Source organism: Eurytemora carolleeae, unplaced genomic scaffold (assembly GCF_000591075.1).
Source record: "Eurytemora carolleeae unplaced genomic scaffold, Eaff_2.0 scaffold199, whole genome shotgun sequence".
NCBI lineage: Eukaryota > Metazoa > Arthropoda > Copepoda > Calanoida > Temoridae > Eurytemora > Eurytemora carolleeae.
The window spans coordinates 316,969-331,316 of record NW_019396149.1 but is presented as its reverse complement, the minus strand read 5'-3'; the positions used below and the strand labels follow the sequence as shown (position 1 = coordinate 331,316).

Sequence of the window (14,348 nt, the reverse complement as noted above, 5' to 3'; positions counted from 1 at the left end):
TAAAAATAAAAACGAAGAAGTTGCTTTTTAGATTTAGTTTGTTGTTTTGTTAACAAAGGTAGGTAGTTTTTAATTTTTAATAATTGTTAACGATTGTTTACAATAATTAACAACTACCCTTCGTTAATGACTCTTAACAAAGCTAGACCCTTTGTTAACGACCGCAAACGACGACCCTTCGTGAGTTAACGACAGTCTTATAGATTTTTGTTCAATTCAAAAACAGTGGAATACTTGTCTTCTGTTTTCATTTCAATGAAATGTTGATTGGACCATTTAAAAGAAATTGTCCTGAACATTTATAGAGATTTGCCACTTGCATCTTCATATTAAAGACAACATTGAGTTCCGAGGTTTATGGAGTACTGTATATTACTGTCAGAGGATAAAGTTCAGATAAAAATGGAGGGATCTCATACAACCATGAACCCAGCCAAGAGTATGGCTCCTGGTTCCAATCAGCACATAGAGCTTAATAGGTGAAAATTACCTCCATTTTCCAATCCTCCATTTAGGAATTCTCCATTTAGTCATTTTCATTTAGCAGACATTTTTCATTTTGTAATAATCAACTTTCTATTTTCTAATTTGTTAAAATTTTAGATAGTAATTTTATATTTGTTACTTCTGCAGTTTGTAATTCTCCTCTTCATTCACGTTTTTCTTTTGAAAATCTCCATTTTCAAAGTCTCCTATTTTAATCCTTCAATTTTTAAACCTCTCGTTATTCCATTTTTCCAATATGCAGTGAATATCTTTTAATTTGTAAAAATTCATAAAAGCACCATACCTTGTTTAGAAAAATTCAGGTTTGTTTGCATTGCATGATTTCAGCCAATGTTAGACTTAATAAAAAGATAGAAGTGTATTAAATTATATTATATTTTAGTGAGATGGATGAAGTTGTGAAAAGGATTCAGGTTGGTTTCCATATTATTTTATTTTCATGTTTCTGTAAATTTGTAAATCATGTTTAGAATTAGAAAAAGTTCAAATATTTAGTATTTTTAATGCAAAGTCAACAGGAGAATATCCTATCAAATAAATAATAAAACATACTTCAAAGTAAACACCAAATATTACTAATTTTCTTCCACTTTTAACACTCAAATTTATTAAAATTTTATTAAATAAATATAGTCTTAATGTTAATCGTTTGAAGTGAAAACCATTACAGTAAAAACGGAAATATTCAATTCTATAATTAGACAAAATTTTAATATTGCATTTGTCATGAAACTTCCAAAAATCAACAGCTCAATCATACCGGCTGACAAGTAGTATAGAGGAAACCAGTATTTTCTGATTCTGAAGAGAATTTTTTAGCATATGTTACCAACTTCAATCTCTCTGTTATACTGTTTAACTGAATCTGCTGTAGATGAATTTTAGCATGATACAAGATCATCCCAAATATCTACAATTTCAATCTCTCTGTATAACTGTTTAACTGAATCTGCTGTAGATGAATTTTAGCATGATACAAGATTATCCCAAATATCTACAATTTCAATCTCTCTGTAGAACTGTTAAACTGAATCTGCTGTAGATGAATTTTAGCATGATACAAGATTATCCAAAATATCTACAATTTCAATCTCTCTGTAGAACTGTTTAACTGAATCTGCTGTTGATGAATTTTAGCATGATACAAGATAATCCCAAATATCTACAATTTCAATCTCTCTGTAGAACTGTTAAACTGAATCTGCTGTAGATGAATTTTAGCATGATACAAGATTATCCCAAATATCTACAATTTCAATCTCTCTGTAGAACTGTTTAACTGAATCTGCTGTTGATGAATTTTAGCATGATACAAGATTATCCAAAATATCTACAATTTCAATCTCTCTGTAGAACTGTTAAACTGAATCTGTTGTAGATGAATTTTAGCATGATACAAGATAATCCCAAATATCTACAATTTCAATCTCTCTGTAGAACTGTTTAACTGAATCTGCTGGAGAGGAATTTTAGCATGATACAAGATAATCCCAAATATCTTCAATTTCAATCTCTCTGTAAAACTGTTTATCTGAATCTGCTGGAGAGGAATTTTAGAATGATACAAGATCCCAAATATCTACAATCTCTCTATTTTACTGTTTAACCCTATTCCCGCTGGGGGGGGGGTAAATTTGACCCCCCCCCTGTAGTTTTTTCTACATAACTCAAAAAGTATTGGTCTGAGGCTGTTGAAATTTTCTGACTTTTCTTACATACCCAAAGCCCTCCCTTTAGGCCTAAAACCGGGCTTTAATACTAACTGCCTGAGTCCTCAGGCACACTGCCTGAATGACTGCTTTTGCCTGTAGCAAACTAAATCTTTGTTTTGACCCACTTTCACTTGTCAGATTTTGATAAAATTTAGCTTTTTGGAAAGCCTATGACATAAGGAAACGGATTGCACAAGTTTTGCGAAAAAAAAATTGCAAATTTTTTGCAAAAAAACCTGTCAAAGGAAATTTGCACATTTTTAGTTTTTCGTGATTAAAAATTAGGGTATTTAAAATTTTGCAAAAATTTTTGCATATTTGAAATGGTATGGTCAAGGGCTTTTCAAAAATGTATAATTTGTCATTTTTTGGACAAATTTTTTTTTGCAAACATTTTTACTATAAAACTGGATTTTGCGATAAAAAATTCAATTTTCGCAAATTTGCAAATTTTTTTGCAGATTCTAAAAGTAGAGCACAAGAGCTTTCTAATGATGTATCATTTGTCATATTTGGACATAAAACATGGGATTTAGAGGGGGGTCAAATTGACCCCCCCCCCCAGCGTATCCTGGTTTTCAAGTACCCCAGCGGGGATAGGGTTAACTAGGGATCCGGAATCAGTACCTGAACAGCCTTTCTTTCATCCCTATTAAAACTACTGCAGGTGTCAAACAATCCAAAAATATTAAAACTGATTTGGTGTCCTTCCATGCAACAAGGGTTCAGTCCTAATGATTGCTATTGATGTATCCCTATTGACTGACTACTTCTCCATCTTCTTCTGGCAGATGTTTGTCAGTTTATTCAATTTATGTTCTGCAAATCGGTTCCAGCCATCCCTCTGACCCACAAATTGTCTTTAACTCCTCTTAAGATACTATTGGCGGCTGTGATCAAGTAAGATTTGATAGGACCAGAGCAGATAAAGGTTTAGGCTTAGACAGCCTTGTGAGGATAACCTTTCAATCATTCTGAATAAGATTAATAAAATTAAAGATTTAAAAACTAAAGATTAATAAAATTAAAAAGATGCACACTCATTTTTTAATGGTCGTCCTTAAGGAGATATATGATTGTGTGGATCAGGGATTAATCTAGAAGCTTATAAAGTTGTATATCCCACAGATGTTCATCAACTTCAATTGGAATTACTATTTTGAGGATATTTTGAAAAGACCACAATATCAGAAGTGGAGGCAAGAGTAGTATATTGTTCATACTATATCTGACTAATAAGTACAATAGGTGCCAGACTTACTGATGGGGGTGGTTTAAACATTCTGTAATTATAGCAGATATAATATCATCATCCTCAGAACAATAACAGAAAAATTAGAGAGCCACTTAGAATTATGTCTTCAGTCCCTTTAAACTGTCATTTTATCAACCCTATCCCTGCTGGGGTACTTGAAAACCAGGATACGCTGGGGGGGGGGTCAATTTGACCCCCCCCCCTCTAAATCCCATGTTTTATGTCCAAATATGACAAATGATACATCATTAGAAAGCTCTTGTGCTCTACTTTTAGAATCTGCAAAAAAATTGCAAATTTGCGAAAATTGAATTTTTTATCGCAAAATCCAGTTTTATAGTAAAAATGTTTGCAAAAAAAAATTTGTCCAAAAAATGAAAAATTATACATTTTTGAAAGCCATTTCAAATATGCAAAAATTTTTGCAAAATTTTAAAAAACCTGATTTTTAATCAAGAAAAACTAAAAATGTGCAAATTTCCTTTGACAGGTTGTTTGCAAAAAAATTGCAATTTTTTTTTCGCAAAATTTGTGCAATCCGTTTCCTTATGTCATAGGCTTTCCAAAAAGCTAAATTTTATCAAAATCTGACAAGTGAAAGTGGGTCAAAACAAAGATTTAGTTTGTTACAGGCAAAAGCAGTCATTCAGGCAGTGTGCCTGAGGACTCAGGCAGTTAGTATTAAAGCCCGGTTTTAGGCCTAAAGGGAGGGCTTTGGGTATGTAAGAAAAGTCAGAAAATTTCAACAGCCTCAGACCAATACTTTTTGAGTTATGTAAAAAAAACTACAGGGGGGGGTCAAATTGACCCCCCCCCCCCAGCAGGAATAGGGTTAAAGAAAGTATATTTTCTCAGAGTAGTAAGAATGTGAGCGGTGTGATGGTGATCAGCAATGAAGGAATTCCATTAAAAACAACTTTAGACAACTCTACAACTGTCCAGGTATAACATGATATTCATCTTTTTTTTTTTTTTTTTCTTAACAATAATATTTTTATCAACTGATTTTTCTACACAATAATATTTTAGTATAATTAGAAATAAGTTGAAAAATATCCCTTTTTGCACATTATTTGAACTGTACAATAGATATATATTAACCCCAGAAATCTCCTCTTTTTTTATTTTTTAAACCAATTTCAGAAACATTTTCCAGGTTCTTTTGATTATAGCAAAATGTGTTGGCAAGGTTTTAAAGAACAAAATATAAAATATTTGTTTTCTAATTTAACATATTATTTAATTATTTACTTTAGTACGGAGGTATGGTGTCTCAACTCTTCTATTTTAAACATATTATTTGCTTATCTAGTACGGAGGTATGGTGTCTCAACTCCTCTATTTTAAAGTATTAATTGCTTATTTAGTAAGGAGGTATGGTGTCTCAACTCTTCTATTTTAAACATATTATTTGCTTATCTAGTACGGAGGTATGGTGTCTCAAATCTTTTATTTTAAACATATTATTTGCTTATTTAGTACGGAGGTATGGTGTCTCAACTCTTCTATTTTAAACGTATTATTTGCTTATTAAGTACGGAGGTATGGTGTCTCAACACTTTTATTTTAAACATATTATTTGCTTATTTAGTACGGAGGTATGGTATCTCAACTGGCTGAAAGAGCAAAATCTGTTGTTAGGAAATCCATTCATAATTGATAGCTTTTTAAAGAAAACTAATTACTTTCCTCATTTCACTTTTTGATCCATATATCTTTTCACTTAAAGTCGTAACTGTAAATTCTTCTAGATTAAATAGTCAAATTTTGACCTTCAGGTTGCAAAGTTTTAGGGATGTGAAAATTAAAGTTTTAGACCAGTAATGGATTCCTTTTCAGAGTTAGGTTGTCAATTATAATATTGTAATTTATAAAGATATTACATTACAAACTTCCAATGATTTTCCTATAATGATATCATTTCCTATTTCTCGCTTAAACTTCAGAATTTAATATTTTCATGAATGGAATGTTATCTAGGGACCTAGATCCAACTAATGAACTCACATTTTTGAGAGTCAAATCGTTAAAACATGAGGTATGTTAAAATTCGTCCTTAAATGTTATAATACGCTTAATTAATTAAGTTATTTTTTTTCTTTGTCGTATGTATTTGCAAGCTTCTATTGTTACAATAATCAGTTATAGTGTAGATCTAAGAAAAAAAACCTTTTTCGGTTTGTTTAAATCTTACTGTGAAGTCCAGATAACAAAAACAATAACACCAATTGCAGTAGTCAGTGATTTTTGTTTACAATACAGATAGCTATACTTCCAAAATACATTACATTCTTATTTCTATTCTTTGGTTTTTCAAATCATGCTTTTTATCCTACCCGAGCTTTCAGGGACTATAGGAAACGTAATTTCAAGTGATAAAGTGGCATGTCCTGATTCACAACCACATTTCTAAAAGCATTTTCTGTTCAAGATTGATTTTTTCAATGGTTTTCTCTCTAAAAATGATTTTTTGCTAAGAGACAATTGAGAAATAAATGTGATATCTTGCACATTATCAAACAGACAAAGGTTTTAGAAGTACCATTGAGAATTGGATATGTCATCAACTGTGTGAATGAAAGGACATTAAATTAACAATGCGGCCGCTTTAATATCCATTTTTTACAGGTTTCAGGTCATGTGGTTTATATACCAGCCCCATACTATTACATCCCATAACACTGTGGAATACGTATGTGGTTTATACAACAGTCCCATACTGTTACATCCCATAACACTGTGGAATACGTATGTGGTTTATACAACAGTCCCATACTGTTACATCCCATAACACTGTGGAATACGTATGTGGTTTATACAACAGTCCCATACTATCCCATAACACTGTGGAATACGTATGTGGTTTATACAGCAGTCCCATACTATCCCATAACACTGTGGAATGAAATGACTTTAGTTTTTTTATCCAATGAATATGAAACATAATTGTTCACTGTTAAGACACTCATATTTGAAGCTTAATAAGTGTATTTTCAAGATAATCTAACAACCATAAGATGGTATAAATAACCGTTTTTCTTTTCTACTCTGTAGATAATCAAAGTTTTAAAAACATTTTCAAAATTTTATATCTTTAAATATTTATTAGGTTCTTGTTGCTCCAGACGATTCCTTTGTTCTTATAGTACTTCAATCTGCTACTGGAGAAGATTAAAACTATTAATTTATTAATAAATATATCCTATATCATATATTTGATACAATTAAAAATACTCGACAAAGTTCTAGAGCTGGGAAATTTAGTGTTGAACACCCCTAATCCAGATCTCTTGATCCCAATATTTACATTGGACACTTTTGTTTTTCTGCTAAATCCTCCTGAGCTGGGAACTTTTGAATTGTGGATATCGGGATTAATGCTTGATCCACTCTATTTTTTTAATCTCCAGATTAAATAATGCTTGTTCTCCTCTTGTTTTTAATCTCCAGATTAATTAACCGATCGGGATTAAGGATATTGCATTCTAAAGTTTTCAGCTCTGGATTCCTATTTTATTGACTTAAAATTGGTTGTTCGGTTTCTGCAAACGACAATCCGATTGGTGGATTTTTATAAACAAAGATCAAAAATTAATCCATGGTATCCACAATACAATAGTTTCCAGCTCTGGTCAATGTTCTTAAACTATCAATAAAACTTTAAAAGGAAGATAAAAAGTTGGAGGGAATAATTGGAAACTTTGGTTTAAACTTTCTTTAGTGATGCAGTTATTTGTTATAATCAGGGGCGTAAATAAGGATTTTGTAGGGGGGGGGGATAAATATTTTTAATGCGTCACAANCCCCCCCTCCCTAGAAAAATATCATGATTTATATCAAACTATTGGCTTTAGTTGGGTTTGATTTGCATTTTCCACTACTTTCTGGCATTTACAAACTCCATAATAAAGGCTTCATTTCCTGGCTTTCAGCTTTCACCATGTTTTATACCCTTCAATATAGTCATTAATTTTACATTAACTACAAAGATCTGTAAACAACTGAATTTATTTTAAGTAAGATAAAAAATAGTTTTACTTTTTAGGGAAAATATATTACTTTTTTAAATCTTTATAAAAGCTACTCTGCAAAACTTTGAAAAAATATTTTCTTTGTTTATATTCTAATTTCCAGAGGAACAACTAGCACTTTTGCTAGGGGGGGGGGCAAAATATCTTGGGTGTAGGGGGGGCTTGCCACCCCCTTTAGAAAAAAATTTCAAAATAAAGTTCTTTTTTAAGTGTTTGACGACGAAAAAAAGGAAATTTTCAGTTGTTGCATGGAGATTTGGCTGTGTTCAATTCAAATCTTTTTCTTTTCTTGTATTTTTAAAAACATTTATACTTTCAACAGCTGTAAAATTAACGATATAAGTCAGTCAATTCTTTTCATGTGTGCGCGGAGCGCCAAAGAAAATTTGTTAAGTACCTTGTTTAATTACAGATATAATTACAAGAAATAATCATTTATATATTTTGAAAAAAATACATCAAAATATATATATAATTTTAATCATCTACATAGAAAAAGGACAGATAATGTTACGTTTTCTCCTGAAGTTATTGAATATATGATTTATCATTCTAACCAACATTTATAATCTTATTTCATTTTCGATTTTACAGAAGTTCGTTTAAAGAGGATAAACAGGTTATCAAATATGATAATCAGTTAGAAGTTTGGCAGAATGTTCTCTAGATTTGGAACTGAGTTTTTGCCACAAACTCAAATATTCTAATCCCTAAATCTTTGCACCGAGAGTGGTGTAAACCTTTGATATTTTATTTCAAACTTAGAATACTTTACCATAATAATTCAAAGTTTGAAGTATCTGCACATTTGAATTTTTTTCGTGCGAATTTTAACCCTATTCCTGCTGGGGGGGGGGGGGTCAATTTGACCCCCTCTGTAGTTTTTTTTACATAACTCAAAAAGTATTGGTCTGAGGCTGTTTAAATTTTCTGACTTTTACTACATACATCCCTTTAGGCCTAAAACCGGGCTTTAATACTAACTGCCTGAGTCCTCAGGCACACTGCCTGTAACAAACTAAATCTTTGTTTTGACCCACTTCCACTTGTCAGATTTTGATAAAATTTAGCTTTTTGGAAAACCTTTGACATAAGGAAACGAATTGCACAAGTTTTGCGAAAAAAAATTGCACATTTTTTGCAAACAACTGTCAAAGGAAATTTGCTCATTTTTAGTTTTTCTTGATTAAAAATCAGGTTATTTAAATTTTGCAAAAATTTTTGCATATTTGAAATGGAATGGTCAAGGGCTTTTCAAAAATGTATAATTTTTCATTTTTTGGACAAACATTTTTACTATATAACTGAATTTTGCTTTAAAAAATTCAATTTTTGCAAATTTGCTATTTTTTTGCAGATTCTAAAAGTAGAGCACAAGAGCTTTTCAATGATGTATCATTTGTCATATTTGGACATCAAACATGGGATTTAGAGGGGGGGGGGGGTCAAATTGACCCCCCCGGAATAGCCGGGTTTTAAAGTACCCTAGCAGAGATAGGGTTAAAGATATTCAATTTTAAAATCAACCTTTTTTTAAAAAACAAATTCTAGGGCCCCCAGGATTCTAGGGGGGGGAATTTACCCCCAGGAATGTTGGTAGGGGGGGGTAAATAATCCCAATAACCCCCCTTATTTACGCCACTGCTTATAATATTTAATCAATTATCTATAATTATAGTTCGCAGTCCTTAGTCTTTGGCATGTTTTTAGACAGAACTATTCTCTTGAGAGAGGACCTTAACGTTTATGACACGTTGTACCAAAATAATATTGTTCTTGAGATTTTGTTATTTGAAGGAACGGTAAGCTTAATTTGTTAGTGTAAGTGACCCTCCAGTGCATGACAATTAGAACCCCACATGATGACACACAATAAATGTAAAAGGTTAATTTCTATGATTGATAATGATGATGTAAAAGGTTTATTTCTTTGATTGATAATGATGATGTAAAAGGTTTATTTCTATGNAGACTATAAATATGGTAGTATGATTGATAATGATGGTGTAAAAGGTTTATTTCTATGATTGAAAATGATGGTGTAAAAAGGTTTATTTCTTTGATTGATAACGATGATATGTATAAGGTTTATTTCTATTTTTGATAATGATGATGTAAAAGGTTTATATCTTTGATTGATAATGATGATGTAAAAGGTTTATTTCTTTGATTGATAATGATGGTGTAAAAGGCTTGATTGATAATGATGATGTGAAAGGTTTATTTCTATGATTGATAATGATTGTGTAAAAGGTTTATTTCTTTGATTGATAATGATGGCTAATTTGCAGAATAAATTGTCATTATTATTTCTATATTATGGTATAGTAAATGGTGATCTAAAAATGATCACTGTGATTAGTATTGATACTACAAGAGACAGAATCATACAAAAAGTAGAATTACCCGGCATTATAACATTTTAGAAGTTATACCCATCAGAAGTGAGAGCCCTTGTTTTCAAGTCCGTTTCCAGATATTTAGGGTGTGATATTTATAACATTGTATTCTCGATAAGGTTGCTTTTATTTTATTATGCTAAATCGGTTTCTCTGATCAAAGATATTAACCCAATAAATTTTTCATAACGAAAACTGAAAAACGATTTACGAATCGTTTTGAAAAATCGCTTAGGTCAATATGTTTGATCAGAGTCATAATTTAGTTTTAGATAATAAGGGCAAACTTGTTCAGCATGCCATTTTGAAATATCTCAGATTCTTGGGGTATTTATTAAAAGTCTATAAAATTTTTAATTTAAAAAAACGGTTTTTAAAACGATGCCATATTAGATAGAAGGACATATGGATGGATAGATAGATATATAAGAAGAAAATATATATATATATATATGTATATAAAAATCAAATATCTATCTATATAATAAAACAAGACATTCGTATATGTTTCCTATAGCCGGCCAAAAGGCTGGACCGATTTGGCTAACATTTTTTGAAGACACTCATGGGTGGCCGGGGGGTGTTATGGGCTAAAAAAATCAAAAATAATTTTTCAGCAATTTAAATTTTTTTTTTTTCAACATTTGTTTTCCACGGGCAACGCCGGGCCCTTCAGCTAGTTATACATATAGAGCTGATATGGGAAAGTAGGTTCAAGAAAATCATTAGAAGATTCCGTTAGCATAGATTTTACATAAAGAAACAGAGTATTCGCAACATATTTTTCTAAACTCTTCATCTTTTCAACCTGATTTAGTCCAAATCTTTGAAATTTCAAACTTAGAATATGTAATCTAACAGTAACCAATAGTTTGTGCAAAAATATATAAAATAAATTAAATTCGTCCCCCCATTGCTCTTTAGCCACTTTGCTAGTTGTTTAAAACAAAAAAAAAACATTTTTCTTACCCTTTTTTATTATTTTTTTCAATTTCATTTAGTTGAGGTGTTTCTTTTTCTTTTTTGAAACGTTTCCGCAAATTTTTAAATTAAGAGTTTCCGTATTTCTTGCAACTTCATTTAGTTGAGGTGTTTCCTGAATCATTTTGAGGCGTTTCCGTATTTAAAAAAAATTCATTTAGTTAAAATGTTCCGGTTTTTTGAGGTGTTTCTGCTAAATTTTGCATGCGAAAAGCCGGGCCAGGATTAAAGTACGTTGTATGAAAGAAAGGGAAAATGCAAATGAAAACTTTAGAAATAAATTACAAAAGTTATTAATAATCTGAGTGATGTGTGAATACAATACCATATTTAAAATTTAATAATGAAGTATTTAGATAAATGTCCGAAATGTTTATCTACGAAATTTTTACAAAAACAGGTTTTGAGAAAGCCACTGCATAAATCTGACGCTATGTTCAAAATTTTAACGCTAGATACTGCTTCACACCCAAAAATGGATTTTAGTGCATAATTTTCAAAACCAAAAATTTATTTTTATTTTGATCATTACTCCTTTCAAGCACAAAGAAGGACGGTCATGGGTTAGAGTTACTGTAATTGTGCAGTATTAAGAACTCGTGCCAACAACAAGTTTTTGAATGTCTTTATACTTTATAAGCAATATCTTTAACAGTCATGAGTCCTGCTGGAAAATAATAGTTATATTCAGGAAAAGTGAATGTGAGGGTGCTTACTGTGTAATTGTTACCTTAGGCTTTTATGCCACAAATATTTATATTTAGCAAGAATATTTAAATTTTTTATATATTCCTAATATTTCAAAAATACTTAACCAGCCTAATTTTCAGCCCTATCTAAAAATTACCCCTTATTGTTTTAGAATATATGCTCAATAAATTAAGAAGTTTTGCCTAAAATAACTCTGTTACCCTTTCTTTAAAAAAGTGCCCCTTAATGTATTTGAAAAATCCGGCCCAATTCCATGTCCGATCTGGAATTCTTACAACATACAACCATCATGACTCTTTTTCATTTTGATCCCTGAAAGTAACTATTAAATAATTTTAGAAAATGTATAAATAGGAGACTAGTAAATATGGTAGTCTTGATTAGGAATATAAACAGGAGACTAGTAAATATGGTAGTCTTGATAGATAGATAAACAAGAGACTATAAATATGGTAATCTTGATAGATAGATAAACAGGAGACTATAAATATGGTAGTCTTGATAGATATATAAGCAGGAGACTAGTAAACATGGTAGTCTTGACAGATATATAATCAGGAGACTAGTAAACATGTTAGACTTGACAGATATATAAACAGGAGACTAGTAAATATGGCAATCTTGATAGATACATAAATAGGAGACTAGTAAATGGTAGTCTTGATAGATACATAAGCAGGAGACTAGTAAACATGGTAGACTTGACAGATATATAAACAGGAGACTAGTAAATATGGTAGTCTTGATAGATACATAAACAGGAGACTAGTAAATATGGTAGTCTTGATAGATAGATAAACAGGAGACTATTGATATGGTAATCTTGATAGAAACATAAACAGGAGACTAGTGAACATGGTAGTCTTGATAGATATATAAACAGGAGACTAGTAAATATGGTAATCTTGATAGATAGATGAACAGGAGACTATAAATATGGTAATCTTGATAGATATATAAACAGGAGACTAGTAAATATGGTAGTCTTGATAGATACATAAACAGGAGACTAGTAAATAGGTAGACTTGACAGATATATAAACAGGAGACTAGTAAATATGGTATTCTTGATAGATACATAAACAGGAGACTAGTAAACATTGTAGACTTGATAGATATATAAACAGGAGACTAGTAAACATGGTAATCTTGATAGATATATAAACAGGAGACTAGTAAATATGGTAGTCTTGATAGATACATAAACAGGAGACTAGTAAATATGGTAGTCTTGATAGATATATAAACAGGAGACTTGTAAACATGGTAGACTTGACAGATATATAAACAGGAGACTAGTAAATATGGTAGTCTTGATAGATAACATAAACAGGAGACTAGTGAACATGGTAGTCTTGATAGATATATAAACAGGAGACTAGTAAATATGGTAATCTTGATAGATAGATGAACAGGAGACTAGTAAATATGGTAATCTTGATAGATACATAAACAGGAGACTAGTAAACATGGTAGTCTTGATACTTACATAAACAGGAGACTAGTAAATGGTAGTCTTGATAGATACAAAAACAGGAGACTAGTAAACATGGTAGACTTGACAGATACATAAACAGGAGACTAGTAAATATGGTAGTCTTGATAGATAAATAAACAGGAGACTAGTAAATATGGTAGTCTTGATAGATAGATAAACAGGAGACTAGTAAATGGTAGTCTTGATAGATACATAAACAGGAGACTAGTAAATATGGTAGACTTGACAGATACATAAACTGGAGACTAGTAAATGGTAGTCTTATAGATACATAAACAGGAGACTAGTAAAAATGGTAGTCTTGATAGATACATAAACAGGAGACTAGTAAATATGGTAGTCTTAAATCATGATTAGGAGCATTATCAGGAGACTGGTAGTCTTGATGGAGCAATGAGAAAGGTGAAAGCTGAAAGGTGGTAAAGGCCATGATGGGGTTGTACATGCAGTCTAGGGGGGGGGGATATGAAAAAAAATCGGCGCAAAACGTTAGAACTGTACCCCCCCCCCCTAAAAACCCTTATTATACGCCCCTTGGGCCTGGACTCCGACCACAGTCGATCTTTAAGTTTATTTTCTTACACATACAAATTAAATTTGAATGATATAAATACTACAAGATATACAAGATACAGTAAATTATAAATACTACAAAGCAGACACTTTTCCCCAGATATAGTACATATATAATTTTCTCTCCATCCTACATGTGTAGATTCTATCTTATTATTTTTATACAGTTTGTTGTACACGCATGGTTGTTTTAAATAACTTGTGTATGGCATGGTTTACACTGTGCAGCTTGGTACTTTAATGAATAATATGTTGCGCTTTAATTAATAATATTTTGATAATACACGCAGGCGACAGCTTTAGTCCCAGACTTAAAGTGGAGAGTATGAACATACTCTTTTGCTTGGAAGTTAACCCTCTAGGATATACAGATAAAATTGACGAACGGTTTACGGGACACACGATGGAACGAGCTTACAGATGATGTTGAAATTGGCCTACTGGTTTTAAAAAGAAATTATGAGCATACTGTTTTTCATCATTTTTTAATAGACCAATTTTAGTAATTTAATCTTAAATAAACTGGGGAAATATGAAATGATCAATCAACATGTACCCTTGTATGAGCACACAAACACAGCAAATTTATGAGATTCATGACTTCACTGCATAGTGACTCCTAGTGGTGTCTTTTCTAACTAAGTTGCTTTAGTGCACCGCTAAAAAGATTATAAAATAAGG

The 14,348-nt window shown here is 31.3% G+C and overlaps 1 protein-coding gene across 1 annotated transcript; it reads left to right on the top strand.

Moving 5' to 3' along the window:
• The first annotated feature begins 386 nt into the window (after positions 1-386).
• On the top strand, positions 387-5,134 carry LOC111696507 (dynein light chain roadblock-type 2). The gene is made up of 4 exons (XM_023466118.1): positions 387-479; positions 890-920; positions 4,330-4,416; positions 5,066-5,134. Exons 1-4 carry the CDS (start codon positions 403-405, stop codon positions 5,132-5,134), a joined length of 264 nt encoding a protein of 87 aa, XP_023321886.1. The 5' UTR covers positions 387-402.
• Positions 5,135-14,348: the final 9,214 nt, after the last annotated feature.